Source organism: Podarcis raffonei, chromosome 3 (genome assembly GCF_027172205.1).
Source record: "Podarcis raffonei isolate rPodRaf1 chromosome 3, rPodRaf1.pri, whole genome shotgun sequence".
Classification (NCBI taxonomy): domain Eukaryota; kingdom Metazoa; phylum Chordata; class Lepidosauria; order Squamata; family Lacertidae; genus Podarcis; species Podarcis raffonei.
Window position 1 is genome coordinate 22,880,788 of NC_070604.1, and position 20,308 is coordinate 22,901,095.

The window sequence follows — 20,308 nt, forward strand, 5'->3', positions numbered from 1 at the left end:
GCAACATGTCCTCTGAATTTGACATATTGAAGAAAACAGGCCTACCCTGTTTCTTGGCACCAGTTTAAAAACACTAGAAGGAAAAAGGAACCTTCTCAACTTAAGCAAGCAATTCTGATCCAAGATTTCTCTAGATATAGTCATATGTGTTGTTAACAACTTTTAAGCATATTGAATCGCATCCAGACTGCCCTTCTGCAAATGGAAGGGGCTGAGGTTCAACAATATCTACTGGAGAGCAGTGTAGAAGGGATGCTTGCCACTTCTAAGCTGCATTCTCATCGCCAAGTTGAATGTTGTTTGCAGGGTATATCGTTCACCTCCAAGCATCTAGCACATTTTTTCCAGAAGCACAGGGGACTGTAGGAAGAAGGGGGAGCCAGCAAAAATTGCCTCCTTCCTACAGAGCGTCCAATGGACAGAACTCTGCCCACAGGTTGTTTAGATGCTGTTATCATTAATGGGGTTTATAATTTCTCCAACTTTCTCCTCTCTTTCCATCTGAAAATTTACGGTCTTGTTATGCAAAATTTTTTTTTTCTTTCCAGTAGCACCTTAAAGACCAACTAAGTTAGTCTTGTTATGCATTTGTGATTTAAAATGAAGGGTTGTTGTGGCTGTTCTAATATTTCTCCTGTTCTACTGTGTGCCTGTTTTTGTAGGATTTTTAAAAATGAACATATATATTTAATCTATCAGCCTTCATTCATATGCTTGTTCTTAGGGCCAGCCCTATCATAAGGCAGAATGAAGGTTGCCACCTCAGGCAGCTGATTTTGGGTGTCATTAAAATATAGCAAACAGTTAAGTTACTTAACTTATTATCGTTGTTATTATCAGGGAAGAAGAGAGTCACTTGTATTTTTAGCCTCAGGTGTCAGAAACAAAAACTTGAGGTGGGGTGGGATTCTAGTTGCTGGTTCGCCTCGCACAGCATAAGGCCTTGGGCTGGTCCTGCCATATTCTAATGTAAATATCTATGCAAAGCATAAAAGCAATATGTAACCAAGATCTCAGAATAGTTATACAAGGTGTTTCCTCAAAGCACTGTGTCCTAGGGGGAGAGCGAAGGGAAGCCTGCAAAACTGCCTTTTCCTTTTGCATGATATCATTTTATCCTTTAATTAGGAAAATAACTTTTCCTTTGGAACCTTTTCTCCCCCAGAAGCAGCTTAAAAATAGTAGAACACCTTTAGGAGAAAAAAAATAAAGAAAAGTATATCAAAACATTTTCATGAGATTTTCAGTGCACTCAATAACCAAAAATAAAAGTGAACTTTGAGCACAAAACAAGACATTAAAAGCACTATATACAGTTTGGAGTTATCTATGCAGTTGAAAGTGTCTGCTGGAATTTAAATGTCTGCTAAAACATCTCTCATACTGTAAACTGTTCTCTTGTGGCCTTCTTTCAGTTCTTCCCATGAAAACAGTGGCATTGTGACTGGCGAAAGGTACTTACTAAAATGGAGTGTTCCCCTTGGGCATGTGGACGTTATAGAGTATGGGAGCAATGAAGGTCAAGATGAAAATTGCAGATTCCCTCCCCAACATTCCTCTGAGAATATTGCTGTTAATGCCAAGCCAAGTAAGTATCAGCTAGTATTTTCTTATGGCTACTCCTTTCTCATTGTTCATGAGTTGGTGCTTTCCTTTATGTCATTACCATACCACAAGTTATGCTTTTATGTTAATATTTGGAAGCATGGCTCCCCAGCTCTAATGTTTAGAAAGTGTGATCATCTTGGCGTAATTTGATATTATGCAACACGCCTATTGTGAAAACTACAAATACCCAGTCTGCTAAAGTTGAACTGGCAGCCACTGGTCTGATGGCTGATGGCAGCCAATGCTGATGTCTAGTGAGTAATATTGACATATTCTGAAATTTGTGTTCCAGTGTCAGTGGACTAAACACAGTTTTCAGACAATGGATTATTTGGATAAATAAGCACTTGGTTTGGTCACATTGATCTCAGATGACTAGAAGTTAGATGGGGTGGGGTATAGCGTCTCAAAAAATTACTGTGAGCTAAAAAAATGAGGACATTTTCATGTTGAGCAGATCTAGAGGTCTGTAAGTACTTCACATCTGCCACAACAAACATGTGTTTTATGTTATACCAGGCACCTTGTATGAAATCCACTCTTCCTGGTGTAGTTTAAAGTAGTCTACATTGTGTGTGCACTGCTTCATAGAAGCATTTGACAATACTGAGTGTGCCCCGTGCCCTATGACTTCTCAGTTGCAACTGTACCACCTGTATAATGTATTATTAACCTGTGAAACTTGCAGAGCTTCTGAAGCAGGTGCACATGTTGTCTGGGTAAGACTCAGTGTTGGAATACTTCCACCAGATATGAAGGATTGTATCAACTGACTTTCCTACCCACCCATATGCTGGAAGCAGCTCTTACAGGCTTTCTCATTTTAGGACTAAAACTTGGAGAGCCAACATCTTTCTTTTAAAAACAACAAACCACCTTATACAAAGTGAACTAGTTTCTGTTCATTCTGGAAGAAATAAAGAACAAGCATTTATTTGCCTAGGCAGGCAAATTATGTGACTCATGAGAGCAGCAAAATAACCAGACTGTGATGGGATGGTAAAGGTAAAGGTACCCCTGCCCGTGCGGGCCAGTCGTGTCCGACTCTAGGGTTGTGCGCTCATCTCACTTAAGAGGCCGGGAGCCGGCGCTGTCCGGAGACACTTCTGGGTCACGTGGCCAGCGTGACGAAGCTGCTCTGGCGAGCCAGCACCAGCGCAGCACACGGAAACGCTGTTTACCTTCCCGCTATAAAGCGGTACCTATTTATCTACTTGCACTTAGGGGTGCTTTCGAACTGCTAGGTGGGCAGGAGCTGGGACCGCAGACGGGAGCTCACCCCGCCGCGGGGATTCGAACCGCCGACCATACGATTGGCAAGTCCTAGGCACTGAGGTTTTACCCACAGCGCCACCCACGTCCCTTGTGATGGGATGAAAACAGGCCAATTTTTTATTGACAGCAGCAGGCAGGGCAAGGGTGGGCATGGCATTGGATCCCAGGATCAGTTCATCATTCCACAAGCCCCATGTTGATGAAATGGATCAGCTGGCTTTGGATCACTCCAAACTTACACCATAGGAGTCGGCCAGTGTTGAATCTTGCAAGCCAAGCAAGCGAGGTCTCACTGGGGAACCAGGGTGCAGATTCCAATCAGATACCGAACCCACGTTTAGGTTTGCCGTGGTCAATCCTCCCCTTGGGCCCCTTATGGGGGCTCCCTATACTATGTTGACCCTGCCCAATGCCATTTCTAACACCATACAAAACAATTTTCTTCCGCCTAACAACGGAAAGCCATATTTTCACTGAGGGAAAACCAAGTGCCTATCAGGTTGGGGGGGGGGAATCATTTCCAGCCCTGTCAACCAGTGACCCAAAATTGCTCTAACCCAAGGGCGGGTGGGTGGGCAGGAAGCTCTCAAAGCAAAATGTCTGTGAGCTCCAGGGGAAGCAGCCTTATATAGGGTTTCCTCTCCCCTCTTCAGCAAGGGCTCACGGGACAGATTTTTCTCATGAGCCCATCACACAGAGAAGATATTGCACAAAACCATGCCCAGTATTTTGCTGCAATCTATGGGCCACAGCGCAGCCGGGCAAAGGCATCCCATGCTTATTGGGCACGGAACAGGGCTTTCAATCCTTCAACCCATCTTGTACCACAGTTCTTTAAAGGTTGACCAGGTTTATTGACAAATGAGTACTAACTAATGTGGACAGCTTCTGGTTTCCATAGGAACACTGAGGATCAAACCAGATACCCCTTTGGTTTTCAACCCCCATCATGCATTGCTCACATTGAAAGTGCAAAATGTATAGAAAGGAAGTTATGCTGTTGACCCTGCCCTGGTGTTGCATGACTTTTCCTGCCCACAACATCCATGCATTTGTGTGGGTATCTGAGATAGGGGAACCTTCACACTTAAGTCTATGTCAGGCTTCCTCAAACTCGGCCTTCCAGATGTTTTGAGACTGCAATTCCCATCATCCCTGACCACTGGTCCTGCTAGCTAGAGATCATGGGAGTTGTAGGCCAAAAACATCTGGAGGGCCCAGGTTGAGGAAGCCTGGTCTATGTGATCCTGGAACTCTGGTGAGACATTGTTTTCAGCTGTGATTAACCGGACACCAATGGAAGGTAACAAGCAGATATGAAGGAGTTGAGAAGGCACTCATAGGTCTATATAAATGGCTGTCTGCCTCCACAGATTTATCTAATCCTTTTTAAAAAGTTATTTGAAATTGTGGTGATGGTATTCCATCTTGTGACAGTCAGTTCCTTAAGTTAATTATAGACTGTGTGAAGAATTACTTTCTTTTGTCAGTCCCCAGTTTACTGCTGATCTGCTTCATTGGCTGACCCTAAATACCTGTTGCTATGAGAGAGAATTTTTCCTCCACTTTTGCCATCTTGTTAGGCTTAACTCTTAAGGAAGTAAACAGCTTCATCGTTTACTTGTCCTTTTCTGTACCGTCTCCAGCTTGAACTGAGAATGGGAGACAGGAAATTGTTCTAATTGCATTTAAGAGTATTAAGTTCTTAAGGATTACCTCATCTAAGACAGCTCAGAAAAAATGTGTTTATATGTTTTATAAAAGTAACCTTAGTATGTAACGAACAACCTTGTTGTGAATTGTTAATTGATGGTGATTTGTGTCCTTGGCTTGAATCACCCATACAGCATTTGTCTATTTTCTCTTCAATAATCTCAATCCTACAAAATCATTTCTTTGTAGGGAGAGAAGTTGTTGCAATACCGTCCTTACACTGTCTGGCTTCTACAACTTTACATTTCATTTTACCTTTGGTTAATTGTATCAAGTGATATGGCAAGATCATAGATTTTAGTTAGAACTGCGTTTTGAGGATTTTGAATCCCTCTTTATCCCTCCTGTAAATATCACATAAAGAATGAAAAATTAAGCTGTAAGCTATATAAGAGGCCAGCTGGATACCATTTTATTTATAACATTTTTTGTTGTTTTTAAATACAGCAACTTATGCATATTTAACTTCTGCACATTCAGCTTTACACACTTGGCAAGAAAAAAATTAAAAACAGGAAAGGGGTGTGGGCATGCAGGTAAAAAGACTTTGTCAATCTCACCCACCATTGAACCCAATGTGTTTTGACTATATGCAATTTTGGCTTCCGAAGCAATCCTCGGACTTACTATAATAACAACTTTCTTTACTTGAAATCCCACTGCTTCAGAAGGCTGTAGGAACTACTTCATACAGCTGTAACTGACCCTGTTGCTGTGCTTTGCAGTTTGTGTTCTGAGCCCCAGGCAGCTCTTTCGATGACATTTTCCTAAAGATCCTGGCCTAGGCATTTATAGATACCCTTCCATTCAGGTGGTACAGTGGCATCAGCCTTGCTTGTGGTACAAAACTGGTTGGCATACAAGGCACTTGCTAGGCTTGGTCACATGGTTACTAGAGCACTGTAGTTTTAGGGCATTTGCACAAAATAAAATCAATCAGCAGAGGAAGTGTGTTACGTAACAGCCATCTAAATCCCAAACACTTTTTGGAAAAGTGAGTATCCCAAGGGTGGGAATTTCATAGTTTTGGTACCACCATAGGCAAAGGTCCTGCCCTTCAGAAGATGGGGTTAATTGAGGGCAAGCTCATGTGGTCCTATATTATTGTATCGTATTGATCATTCTATTCTGTTCTATTATCTCTCATGTTTGGTTTATATTACAAGGATTATAAATTATATGTAAATGTCTATCGAGTAAGTAGAAAGCAAATATTTGGTTTCTGTAGAGGTTTATCTAGCAGAGCCTCATTGCTTCATCTTGGATCATCCTTATGGCTGGGGTGGTTTAGTAGCTTTTAAAGACATTGGTTTCACACTTAGGGCTCAGAAGTAGCTGGCTTGATTTCAGCAGAAAGTGAGTACAACTTAAAGCTGAGCTAGACAACATCCCTGTGAAGAGCAAGAGGAATGATTGTGACAAAATTGGCTTGATTTTTAAAACACAAATCTGTAGGAACCATTAATACTGTCCTAAGTAGCTGTGAAAAGGGCTTAATGTCTTAAATCCTCTTCTCCTGAAAGGAAAATAACTTGTTAACTCAAACGTCTCCTCTTTTTAACTGAAATAGGCTCTCTGTATGGAAATAACAAAAACATATTACTCCTGTTTTGGTTGTGCTTCAGGAATAATATATGCACTCAGAGATGTGGCAAAGATAGCAAGTGCGCTGCTCTGAATTATTTAAACTTCCAATATCATTTGTGGCAATGATGCAGACAGATGCTGTGATGAAGATTTTATTTTGGATTGGTTTTCCACTGTGTATTTTTGGATTTCTTTGTGTTACGGAGATGACAGGCAATTATCAAACATTTAAGGCATATATAGTATGATGGAACCTTCTTCTTTTTAATGGAAGCTCTACCATAGTCCTATAATAAGGACTATAGTGGTTTGTTTCACTTTGCTTCTTAATACAACCCAACTGACCTTCTTAAAGCATGCCAGGATTTTACCACCAAACATATGGCTGCTTCTTTCCTGACCTCGAACAGTTTGATATTTTTGTTGTACCGCAGTGCTTCTAGAGCAGTAGACTGGCATTTACCTGTGGGTCTTGGGCCATTTTCAGGTGGGATTCATTGCCACATCCTGCTCACTTGTCTGCCCACCTCCTAGCTCTGCCATAGCCTTTTATTGGACCAATGTTTTGCATACTGAGTAAAAGTAGCCGGGGCCGGTGTTATATGGTCTCGGCGGCCACTCCCAGCCACCAGTCTAGCTGCTGCATTCTGGATTAATTGCAGTTTCCGAGTCACATTCAAAGGTAGCCCCACGTAGAGTCCATTGCAGTAGTCCAAGCGGGAGATAACTATAGCATGCACCACTCTGGCAAGACAGTCTGCGGGCAGGTAGGGTCTCAGCCTGCATACCAGATGGAGCTGGAAAGTGAAATAAAATATCTAATAATAAATACTTTAAAATGGGAATAGAAAGGGAAGGGATAATAGAGAGAACTTGCTGCAGGAGGAAGAAGTAAATGTAAAGATTGAGCAGGAAAGTGGCAGGGTTTTTTGAGTGGGTAAATAAGGTGCAAGTTGAATGTGAAAGGAGAGCAGGAGAAGAAATTACAGGAGATAGGTAAAAATACCTTGGGGTCATAGTGGAGATGTCGACGCACTGTGCAACAGCCGTGTAAAAGGCAAATTCCATGCTAGGATTAATTAGGAAAGGGGTTAAAATAAAAGTGCCAATATCATAATGCTACTGTACAAATAAATGATTATTATATTGTACACAACAGTTCTCATGATAAGATTGTATCTGCAGGAAACACTCTTCTGTAAAGGACAGTTCTGAGGTGATCTTTTTAGTATCCTGGTGCCAAGCTGCATATGGCTTGGTACACCAGAAACCAACACAGTGAACTTACCTTGACAGCTAAGTGGCTTCCAGTGCAATTCTTTAAGCAGCTGTATAACATGGTGGCAACTGTCTGCCCCGGTGTGTCTGCATTTTGCTCTGGCTGTAGCTTCTGGGCCGACCTCAAGGGCAGCCCCACATACTTCACCATTGCAGGGATAAAATAGAAGTTAAATGTCAAAAGCAGGGGAGAAGAAATTGCAGAAGGTAAGTAAAAACCGTTCAAGAGGCATTTTGGAGAGAGGGGCAAATATAGAATTAACATCCTCTGCACCAGCCTCTGCACCAGCAAATTACTTCTAAAATAAAAATACTTCCAGAACTCATGCCTGCATTTAATGTGAGGAAAGCTGAACTATGGCATCTGTAAATTAATACTCCCTGATGCCCAGCTTGTTTTTTATATGTATCCCATGTATATGTTCAAATTGGAACCTCTTTGCATTGTGAAATCTGCTTTATAGGTTTATCTGGAACCGCTGTGCTAAGCAAAATCCAGTTCTTCTCTTCTTCCTGCACCCAGTTTGTTTGTTCAACTGTTGTTTTGGGGGGGGTGGCTTTGGGAAGCTTTTGGAGGTAGTCATGGAAACGGCAACCGTGCTAGTTCCAACTCAAAGTGAACGACAAGTGAAATGACTATTGTTGGGGGTGGTACAGATGTAAAGAGCTTTGCTTACATAACAGAAATGTGCAGGAAGTTTGTAGAGCAGCAGGAGCTATAAATAAAACTTGGCTGCTTTATCACTGGCTTTGACATTAATAATGAATCTGTAGAGCCAGGAGTTTGGTGATCAACATCTAAATCACCACCGAGGCTTTTTCTTTCTCATTTAGCTAAGCCTCTGGTGGATTTTTTTGTTTGTTTCTTTTTCACAAACAGCACCAGGCTTTGTTTTTTAAAAATGTTTTTTTAAAAAAGTGTATTTGAAGATACTTGATACGGTGAAAAGCTGGAATTATCCTCTTGTTTGGCTGATTTGTGATATTGTACAATATAAGCCTTGATTTGGGGGAGGAGAAGGAAGAGAAGCATGCAAATTGACAAATCTGTATATACATTCGTAATAACTGTATTAATATTTTTTGACACTTGGAATGAAAATGAAATAAAAAAATTATCCAGAAAAAACCCTCCTTCCCCATATAAAACTTTTAAGAGAGGACCGAAGGCTTCACTTTGTTTAATTGTTCTGGAGTACAGTCAAGTTAGTTGGTTTCCTTCTCTCTCCTGCTCTTTCCCTTAGTCCCCCTTCTCCACCTCCATCTTTATTTTGTTTTGAGGCAGGATCTCAGGGAAACACAACCTTGTGTGTCCCTCTCCAAGTGTTCACTCAAACAGCCTTCTGCAAGAAGTAGAGATTTAATAAATAAATAATCAATGCAAATAAAATATGCAGTGTCGCAGTTGCCCCCAGTTCCCAACCAACTCCTGATCTACAATGCTCCTCTGGAGAAGAAGATATCTCTTTCTCTCTACCCCTCCACTTTGGGATGAGTGATATCTCTATATGGTACCTTTTCCTTCTCTAATTTTTCCCTCCTTTCTCCTCTTTTGAAACACCCCGAGCAAGTTACCTGTGCTTGTCTGCCAATGAAGTTGACATATCTCCAGATTGTAAATAATTTTGGGTGGTGGGGTTTCAACCACTGCCTCTTTTAGCAGCTGTGAACCTATGTCAAACCTCTCATCTGGACATTCCATCACTTCTTGGCTGCTTAAGCTTCTCATTTAGGCAAAATCGAGATCCGTATTTGGGCTTTAGTTGGGTTAAAGTTTGGGCCCAAATCTTATAGCAACATATCGTTGCTGTAGCTGCTGTTCCTTCTCTGTCGCACAGATTTAGAACAGCTGCATCTTTCCCCACTAGCCACAACAGTAATTCTGTATTGTACTAAATTAGCTGTAGGCCTAATCTGGGTTTTTACAGCTTTTCCTCATCCTTGCAGCCCTTCGTTCTTGCGTGTTTTGTTCTATTGCTTGATTACAGTACAAGCAGATGGCTCAGTAGGCAGAATCAAGACATGCACACTTGCCCGTGCAAGAACTGTAGCCGCCTTGTCGCATCATGCCCTACCATCCTTCACAGCATTATTCACGATTGACATCACCTTCAAGCACACAATTGACTTTGTGTTTCATCTCAAGAATACTGCATATTGTCAGGAAAGTCTTCTCTTCCTATGTTGTCTGTTGCATTGGGTGCATGAGTGTACTGAATTGTCAGATTGATTTACAGGAAGGCTGTGGTCAGATCTGGGCAAAAGGTCAAGTGCTAGCTACTGATATCAAATGCTCCTAGGTCCTCAAGCATTATTCTTTCTTCAGGGGGTTTTAGTACTTCTGTTTCCAAGTTGCTTAGTTAAGGGCTCTTGCAATTATTACATGTAGGTGCAGCTATTAAATAGAGCAAGTGCCCGACAACATCTTAAGGATAAAACAGGTGTTGTCACATAATTCTCCATGCAGAAGGGACACTAGTACCAGCCCGCTGCTCACTGGAAACTTAAGGTAATATTTTTCCGACAGTCTCACCTTTTTGGAAAAAACGTGTTCTCAGCCCCTCTCCCCTCACATGCAAACACAAGGCTGTGTTATTATTTGACAGAACTGGAACATTGGAAAGGAAGTGAACTTTCACTTCTGGCTTTATTCTCCCTCCTCCAAGGTTTCTGTTTTGTTCTGAGAGAAAAAGCTGCAAGCCCAGGGTTCAGGCATCAGGAGAAACCTGGGACTCAGCTACTTAGTCAAAATGCAGTGTTTTAAATGTGTTATGACACCAGATGGTGCTGCAGAGTTTGATCCTTTGGCAGTGTGATTTTGTATTATGAGCTTTACAGTGCGTTTCCTGAAAACAGTTTTTGCTGGCTTGTTACCTGCAATTCACACAAGATAAGCTAAAGAGCTTAGTAAACAAGCTTTGTAGTAAATAATATATAAGAGAGGACAGTATGTAAATGACTTAAAGCAGGGGTATATCTGTCCCCATCTGCATGTTTCCAGTGGGAGGAGCGTAGAAAGAGGATGATGTTTTTCAGTTTGACAAACTACAAAGCTTGATGACTAAGCTTTTTAACAACGAAATGTTGGATTACCGGAACGACGTCCGAGCACGGACTCTTTATTACTGCATTTGTAATTGTTCAAGATAAAAAATTATTTTGTAAAGAGAAGAAATGAGCACTGAACCACTGATATATTACAAGTCAACTCTCTATTTACTGTGTTTGCTATTATTTCAGATAAAACCTATTTGGGAAAGAAACTACTTTTGCCCATTTTTATGGACGGTTGTTGTTTGTTTACAGAGAGTTGCCTTGGTGATATTATCATGTGTCGATTGCAGTAGTCATTGTATCACCACCCTGTTCGTTGACTTCTTACCTGGCAGTGCAGCAGGAACAGGGGAGGCGAGGTGCAGAGAGAGAACATTTCGAAAATGTGCACTATAGCATGCTGCATGTTCACATTGAACTACAGTGGACCCCCTGGTTATGAATTTAATTCATTTCGGGGGTCTGTGTGTACCCCGAAAAATCAGTAACCAGAGGCGCTGCTTCTGCGCACGTGTGCAACACGATAGTGCGCTTCTGCGCATGCGTGAGCGGCGAAACCCAGAAGAATACACTTCTGGATTTGCCGCTTTCGCAACCCGAAGATTACGTATCCAGAGCGGTATGTAACCCGAGGGTCCACTGTATAGTTTTTAGCTGTGGTTTCATGTGACATGTGAACTAGGCCAATATCATCCTTGGGGGATAGCTGCTTCCACTTCTCATGCTCCACTCTCCTGCCTCAGGAGTCTTCATAAAGGAGCAGCTGCCAGGGCACCTGCGAGACCTTTTTGTCAGGAGTTCAGCCTACACTTGAGTAGGACTCTGGCAGAGATACATGCCCGACTGGCATGTTCCCTCCCTCCTGGGCTCCAGGAGGTTCATAAGCTTTCTTCAGCCCGAACATCACAGCGACCGATGCCAACCGACACCCTCACACATAGGAATCCGCAGAGTTTGCACAGCATTTGCATGACAGACCTCAGCAACTCAGCATTTTGGCTAATCTACTTTATTTACATATAAACACACACAGAGCACTGCAACATGGCTCCCTCTCTCTCTAGCATCAGGCAGCAAAGAGAAAATGAACAAAGGACAATAGTCCCACTTCACGGAACACAGTAACACAAACATCCTGTCTTCATCACTTCCTGCTCTTCCCATGTGAAAGACAACAACACCATGACTGCAAGCATGGATCAGGAATTCTAACGCTTTTGAGTCAAGCCTTCCTTCCCTCCTTTTTCTACTTCTAGCTTTTTGAGCTCATCAAACCTGGTGGTTTTTTTGTGTGAGTGGATTCTGTAACATGCCATTGACACAATAATAGTACAGTGGTGGAACAGTCATGCAGGACCTTCCGCACATCATTTCTACTCTTTTAGCTGTTCTGAAACACTTGTCCAATGTTACTGCATTATTCTTGCCTGGAAGAGCACTCCTACACAACAAAAACCATACCACACATTTGTGGTATATAAAGCTACCAGGATTTCATCAGGAAGTTGCAAGACATGCACTGGTTGGAAATAAAGCCGTAGATCTGCCCTGCATCTTTTTCAGACGGAAGCAGGATGAGAAGTGAGATTGTGTATAACTGCCCCATACCATCTTGAGCGTAATTCATCATGAAGGCACAATAAAAAGAAAGTCTGGAAGGTAAAAGTTGGGGTGGATGTGCTAGATACTAATGCAGCTACTTTGAGATAGTGTGAATTGATCTATTGGTTAAACTTTATGATAATTTTATTTTTATATATTTTGTGTGAACCCAGTGTTTTGCTTACTATTTCTGCTGTAGGCAGATGCCAAAGAAACAGGTCACCATTTAGTTGAAAAAGCAGCAAGTGATGGGAACTTAATCTGCAAGTCTCTTGCAATTACGCAGTTTCTCCTCACATTTTAATGTTGCTGGTACTTTAATGCATTAAGAATTGGCAGGGTTGTTGTCTGTAAGTATCCGTGTAGCCTGGCTCTTCCATTCATTTTCAAATGTGGTTTAATCAGTATGCTTGTTGATTTCCAGCGGAGAATATCACAAACAAAAGGTACCCAATTTAACTCAGTCTGTTTTGCAGGGGAATTTCCAGCTTAAGAGGAAAGTCTGTATTTTCTTAATGCGAATGAACTAAACCATTCTTCTTTGTAGCTGAAATAAAGGATGCTGTTCTTGTGTCTTTGTCCATAAAGCTAGCTGTGGCAACTCCTACTATCGTCTTGTATGTGTATAACTGCATGTTTTCAATGTGTTTCAGACAAGCTTTATATGGGACCAGGGCAACTGTACCACGATTTGCAGAATCTATTACACGATTTGAATGTAGTTGGCCAAATCAGTCAACTAATAGGCAGTCTTAAAGGAAACTATCAGGTAATAATAACTCATAAACATGGAGTTGATTCTCACATATGCTTTCCCGTTAGCTAAAGAAGTTTTTGATCTGAAAGTGTGTGCCCAAGCACACATTCTCTGTTCATACCCTTAATTAATTGGTTTACCTTTAAATGTTTTAACTTCAGAGTTGTAAGTAGATTTTATATGCCTTACTGATCTAGTTTTACTTCGCTTCTCTGAAGTTTGAGTTATTTATTTTTAGGAAATATTGCCATACAATGACGGTGCATGTCGGTGGTGTTATTGATAGTTAAGTTGTTTTAATAAAAACACTGTACTGTCTCACCACTTAAGCACTTAACCAAGACTGTTAAAATTTTTATTTGGTTTTTCTTTTGGCTGTTTGTTATACTTTGTGTATTTGTGAAAGCTCCCCTCAGACACAAATCACACATGATGGTGCCAGGTCAATGCCATCCCATTCAGGTCTGCCCTAATCACTTCTAAAATGGAAGGTGTAGTTTCATTGTGGTACAAGGGAGTGTGGGTGGCTATACTCATTCAATCACCTTGCTGTCTCTCTTTCTCTGGAGACCCCAACCCCTAAATGCTTTGCTCTCAGCTTTTGCTACCTAGGTACTTGAGGGGGGGGGGAGGAAATATTTTTTCCATTGTAGATGCACTTAGGATTGTTGTCTTGGGGAAATAACTAATTAAGAGCCCCACATGTGTGTCTTTTCAGAAGAGTTCTGTTTGGGAGCTGGAGAAGTTGAAGGCAGAAAAGTAAGGAAGAGTGGCCTAAGACAGTTTCCTGCTCCAAATTGTGCTCCCTCCAAGTATATTTTCCTTAGGGGTGTTAATACTTAGGTTCTAACTAGGGACGCAGGTGGCGCTGTGGGTAAAAGCCTCAGCGCCTAGGGCTTGCCGATCGAAAGGTTGGTGGTTCGAATCCCCGCGGCGGGGTGCGCTCCCGTTGCTCGGTCCCAGCGCCTGCCAACCTAGCAGTTCGAAAGCACCCCGGGTGCAAGTAGATAAATAGGGACCGCTTACCAGCGGGAAGGTAAACGGCGTTTCCGTGTGCTGCGCTGGCTCACCAGATGCAGCTTTGTCGCGCTGGCCACGTGACCCGGAAGTGTCTCCGGACAGCGCTGGCCCCCGGCCTCTTGAGTGAGATGGGCACACAACCCCAGAGTCTGTCAAGACTGGCCCGTAGGGGCAGGGGTACCTTTACCTTTAACTAGGCATTAACTCTTACTGCTTTTCTTGTGGCTCAGGCTGCTAGTGTCTATCATGCTGAGCTAGGGGTGCTAGTGGTAGAGAGAAACCGGAAGCATAAACTGAAAATAAACTTGGTGTTCTTCTTCTTTTCTTTCCCCCTTTCCGTCAGAATTTAAATCAATCAGTGGCACATGACTGGACCTCAGGTTTACAGAAGCTTATTTTGAAAAAAGAAGACGAAATCAGAGCTGCAGACCGCTGTAGGATTCAACTTCAGCTTCCAGGAAAGCAGGACAAGTTAGTAGTGATCTAGCACTGTTTGCAAGGGCGTTGTTGCAGGGTAGCAATAGCTGCTGCCAAGCACCCAGACAGTGGGTTGTAGAGCCTCCACCCAGAACGGGCACCGTGGGAGAGGGAGAGTGTTCTCTTCCTTTTGAAGGCTGCTCCAGAGTTGTGATGGAAGAAGCAAGATACAGTTGGGTTGTGAAGGAAGTGCAGGTTCTGGTGGTAAGGGCGAGACCATGGCTGTGTACACGCATGGCAGTTAAAGTGGACTCAATGCATCCCATGTGTGCATGTTCTTCATGTCATCCATGTGACTTTGTCCTCATCCGAATGGCAGCCTGCACTCCGATTTAATTCTGATTTTCCCTATCTGTGGGCAATGGGGTAGTGTTTAAAAATGGTCCACCATAAAATCTCATGTTACTCAACCGGGAGAATTATAACCTAGAAAGCCTTGTTTTCTTTCCACCAAGAGAATGGGTTGAAGCCCTTAGTTGTTGCTTTCTTTTTCTTTCCCCCCTAACAGATCAGGACGGCCTACTTTCTTTACAGCGGTGTTCAATACATTTACACCTGCCATCAAACAATCTTGGATCAATAATTTACAAATGGCTAAACTTGCTCTCGGTAAGGTTTAGTTTTAGCATGCTCCAAGCAGCTGTATAATAAATAGTATATGTATGTTGGCTTCTGGTTAACTTCCAAATTAATATTTGCTAGAAGGTGGTAATTTGTGTCTTTTGAACTAGATATATATGCCCCTCTCCCCCACATGTGCATGCACACAAACACACACAATTTTATGATTCCCACCCATTGTTCCCAATAGAAGGGAAATAAGCCATGCCAGGTCCAGGGCTTGGGTAGTTTTTCTGAGGACATGGTGGATGAACAGAAGAGTGGCTCCCCTTTGCCTCTGCCTATATTGTTAAGGCATGGGCTTCAGAGGTTCCCATGGTAACTGAGGCCTTCACAAGCCTGAATCTGCCTCCTGAGGCTGGACTTTTCTACCCTCAGGAAGGGAGAGATCTGAAACATATGATAGGCCCTTGATATCTTGCCATGAACCGCAGTATTTCAGCCCAAGTATTTTACCTTTTTAATGATTTTAACACATTCAATTTGTCAAGCACTACAAAATTAACCCAGAGGTGATGTAGATTTTAGCCAAATACACATATGAAGCTAAAGATGACTGGAAAGTAGCTATTGCATTACTATTACTATTATTATTACTATTATTATTATTATTATTATTATTATTATTATTATACTAGTGAACTGCAACACTTTTGTAATTCAATCCACCAATTCTTTTTAATTTTCCATGGCATGGGGGTAGTTATATGTTATATGTGATCGTGCGTGCTTCCTCACTAACACAAGGCTAACCTGTCATTCTGTATTTGATCATTTCTGCCCGTTTAACTCCTACTGGTTGGACTCTCTGGCTTTACAGGTTTCTGAAAATATCTCCTGGTACCCTTGCTAACCCTTTAAACCAAGAGATGAGGGACATGTAGCTCCCTCCAGACAGAGTTGAGTAATGAGTCCCATCATCCCTGACATTGTCCATTGGCCATGTTGGCCTTCACTCCCATCAGCCCTGACCAGCAATTTCTGGAAGGCTACAGCTTCCCTACCCCTATTAAAAACCCTTTGTCATTTGGATAACTAGTGTCACCCTAATGAAACAATGCAACCTGGGACATGCCACCATGTTTATCTCAGCATTCAGGACCTCCTGTCTGTCAGTATGTGTAAATCATTTTTTTTTTAAAACGAACCCTGATAGGTTTTTTTATCACCTTGTCCATAGACATTGGTTTTAGATAAGCTTTACATACCGGACTAGTTTACTAAATAAAAAGGTGTTGATTCCCCCCCCCCCAATCTTGTTTTCCCATTATAGCTGAGGAGAATCTGCTGGGCTGGTTCTGCATAGATGATGATGGGAATCAGATAAAAAAAGAGAAGCATCCACTGCTTGTGAAGCACATGCCTGTGATGATGGCCAAACAACAGGAGTTTAAGGTGAGTCATCTTTGTTTGCTAAGGAGATAATATGTTGACTGAAGCATCCATAGGCATGATCTACCTTTTGCTTTTATGGGCATGGGCTAACATGTTTCTCACTGAGGTGAAGTGAAAATAGCTCAGTTGAATTACCATGTGACATGTTCCATTTTTGAGCCTACCTAATGTTATAGACACGTGACCCGGAAGTGTCTGCGGACAGCGCTGGCCCCCCGGCCTATAGAGTGAGATGGGCGCACAACCCTAGAGTCTGGCAAGACTGGCCCGTACGGGCAGGGGTACCTTTACCTTTACCTTAATGTTATAGAGTTTATATGCCAAGAGCTTATGCCTCTTTAATTCTCACTCATTTACTCTTCTGTGTACGCTGCTCCTGTCTGTAACTATTTTATAGGCACCTGACATATAGATATGAAACAGAAGAAATATGGACCACACTTTGAAGAAATCCAAGGCTGTTTTTAGACAGCACTTTATGCTGTTTTCATGACATTTCCATGCTTTATATTATCTTTCATATGACATAAAAGCCGATTCTGGAAAACTAGTGGAATCTAGTGGAAGTTTAGCTCTCATTTCCATGTTATTTCAGAAAAAAATCTGTTTGCAACCCTATAAACCTAAAAGGTCACAGAAAGTTCGCATTGTAACTTCCCATGATGAAATTTCAGGTGTTATTCGAGCATGCAGTTCTTACCCAACCATTTAAAATTTAAGTGTGACATGGTGGTATATCGATGAAAAGGCCACAGTTCCATAATGCAGCAGGCGACACAGTGTAAAAGGAAGATTAGCATCTGAGATAGAAGCAGTGGCATTATAATCAGGAAAAGGAACACGATAATCTCCATGTCTGAATGCACCCCAGCTCATTTTAAGCTACGTCTGCTTATTCTTGCAGGTTACTTTAGAATGTTGTATTATTTTATTGTTAGCCGCCCTGAGCCCGGCTTCAGCTGGGGAGGGCGGGATATAAATTAAAAATTATTATTATTATTATTATTAGGTTCAAGTATCTTGCATGCTAAATGGGCCATGTCACATACAAATAAAATGTATTGTTTTACTGCTCTGCAAGAAGCCCATTGCATTGATGTGCTGCTGCCACAAAATTTCAGACTTATTTTGACACTAAGAAGACTAGGTGACTTGACTAACAATTTTTTAATGTGTTTTAAGGTGGAATGTGCTGCTTACAATCCTGAACCATACTCGGGGGAGGAAACTGCTCCAGATTCTCTCACTGTAGAGCATGGTTTTCTGTGGGTAAGTTCTTGAAAGGCCCAATGATGGGGGTTGGCGGGGGACAAGAATATTTGTTTATTTCAGTAGTTATGCCAGGTTTTGTAACTAAGGAAGTTGATCATAATTAGGCCAAGCTAGATGAGACGCTGGGAGTTTATTGATCAAATCTTCTGCTTTTTTAAGATCAAAGCAGTCATGGAAAGAAGGATTAGCCTGTGAATTAGCTGGAGGAAGAGTTGTTTGATCCTGTTTGCCTGGGCTATTTTCCTGATTAACACACAAACACCAGAGTTTTTCTTGGTCCTGTGAGGCAGATCATACTATAAGTTTTTTACTTTGAGGAACAAGGCTGGGGGAGACGCGAGTGGTGCTGTGGTCTAAACCACAGAGCCTAGGGCTTGCTGATCAGAAGGTGGGCGGTTCGAATCTCCACAACGGGGTGAGCTCCCGTTGCTCGGACCCAGCTCCTGCCAACCTAGCAATTCGAAAGCACATCAAAGTGCAAGTAGATAAATAGGTACTGCTCCAGCGGGAAGGTAAACGGCGTTTCTGTGCGCTGCTCTGGTTCACAGAAGCAGCTTAGTCATGCTGGCCACATGACCCGGAAGCTGTATGCCGGCTCCCTCGGCCAGTAAAGCGAGATGAACGCTGCAACCCCAGAGTCATCCGCGACTGGACCTAACGGTCAGGGGTCCCTTTACCTTTAAGGTGCTACTGGACATTTTAAAAAGAAAAAAAAAAAGGCTGGGGGAAATGGCATAAGGTGGGAAATTTTTATACACCCGCTCCACCAGTCCAATTTTTATCTCTTCCACATACACCACTGCTGCTTTAAACTGAAAAAAGAAGCCTGTGATTTTTCAGCATCTTGTCTACCTACTTGCTAATTAACAGTTCACGAAAACATTTAGTTATTGGGTTTTCTGGCTCTTCTAAACTCTGGCAGCAGAGTGGCTTGTGGCCTTGAGGAGCAGTGAATTCATGCAAGTCTCCATTTACTCTCAAAACTTTGTCCTCCAAAGTTTGTTCAAGTTTGAGCTTTTGCTGACTGGAAGGACTGAAGAGGAGCAACTTTCCAAAGCAGAAATGATCATGGGCACATGTCTTGGTCATTCAGTATGTATTTGTATGTTTTGGTAGGGTCAGTGTGGGAAGATGCTTAAGGCACTTCTCTCAAAACCTGCTCATCCTTAGTGCTGTTTATTTGCAGTGACTAGAGATGGAGGAGAAATTTGGTTCAGTGCACCAAATTTGCGCTTTCTGAAACGGTATGCAAACTGAAAACACAGCTATCCTTCGAAATTCTCACTACTCTGAATTTTGCAATTCAGTTCTCCAGCTACAATTTACAAAATTGCACATATTGGGGATAAATTTGCATTAAAATGAAGATAGTGAAAATAACATACAAGTATGCATTATATTAGGGGAAGTCACTTGAAACAATGTGCACATTAGAAAAAACTGCATGTGAAATGTGGTAGAAGAAATTTGCACTAAAATGCTGATGAATTTCCTTGATGGCTTTTTTTAAATAAACAAATAAATTTGCAGATTACTGCAGAATGTGGAGAACTGAATTTAAGATGGAAAAATGAGAACCGATACTGACAGATCCTTTCATCCCTAGCAGCAGCTTATAGCCAACATAACTTATAATAAAATTATTTTTAGATACAGAGACTTAAAAAAATAAAGGTTCTAAGTATCACTCAGTGTACATTTATTTGTACAAACAAGATCTTAAAAGCCATATAGCACCCTTCAAGAACAACTACAACAGACAATCTCAGCTCCCAGTTCATCTGTTATGAATAAAACTGAATTCCCCCTTCCTGTCCTCAGTATTTTCTTTTTCTCTCTCTTAAAGCCTTGAGTTGCCAGAAAAACTTCATTTCACTGCTGAAACCTTGATGAAGCTTTCTTTAATTAGTTTCGCCCTGCATGCATTTTTTGTTAACAGGGATCTTGCTTACAAAAGTACAATAATCTTTTCTTCCAAATTCAGATTGGCAGTTGTACTAACCAAATGGGCCAAATTGCCATCGTATCATTCCAAAACTCCAGTCCAAAAGTTATTGAATGTTTCAATGTGGAATCGCGGATTCTCTGCATGGTCTACATTCCAGAAGACGAGAAACGCAAAGAATCAAATATGCCTTCTGAGCCAGAAGATACACCGAAGAAGCCCTCCAGTGTGTCTACCATTTGCCTTGGCATGGAAGAAGGAAGGTGGTTTTCAGTGTTTTTAGTTCATTGATTTGCATGCTTTATTTAATGTCATATTGTCTTACAGTAGAAGGTGTGTTTGTAGTTTGCGTTGTGTTTTGACTAATCTAAAGCCAAATGGCGTATTATAAAATTCACCAGCCTGCCTTGCTCCATGTCACTATAGTCTGTTCATCTTGTAACATCTATATAAATAGGAGGCATGAGACTATTGCACTGTTTTCCTGTCCACAAATGGCATGAATTCAGGTGGGGAGATGCATAGCCCAGTTGTGTCACGTCACATATTTATATTAGATGTCTAGTTTTGCTGTTCAATACATTTTCTTTTTCTTTTTTCTAAGAGTTGCCAGGATATAATAATAATAATAATAATAATAATAATAATAATAATAATAATAATAATTTATTTATACCCCGCCCTCCCCAGCCAAGGCCGGGCTC

The 20,308-nt window shown here is 41.7% G+C and overlaps 1 protein-coding gene across 1 annotated transcript in view; it reads left to right on the top strand.

The window, feature by feature from the left end:
• ARHGEF10 (Rho guanine nucleotide exchange factor 10) overlaps positions 1-20,308 on the top strand; it is a 101,621-nt gene that overhangs the window by 46,440 nt on the left and 34,873 nt on the right. Inside the window, exons 18-24 of the mRNA XM_053380813.1 lie at positions 1,416-1,588; positions 12,771-12,886; positions 14,238-14,365; positions 14,880-14,980; positions 16,266-16,387; positions 17,570-17,656; positions 19,644-19,867. Of these exons, the coding sequence (XP_053236788.1) occupies positions 1,416-1,588; positions 12,771-12,886; positions 14,238-14,365; positions 14,880-14,980; positions 16,266-16,387; positions 17,570-17,656; positions 19,644-19,867 (951 nt within the window). The remainder of the gene's footprint in view (positions 1-1,415; positions 1,589-12,770; positions 12,887-14,237; positions 14,366-14,879; positions 14,981-16,265; positions 16,388-17,569; positions 17,657-19,643; positions 19,868-20,308) is intronic.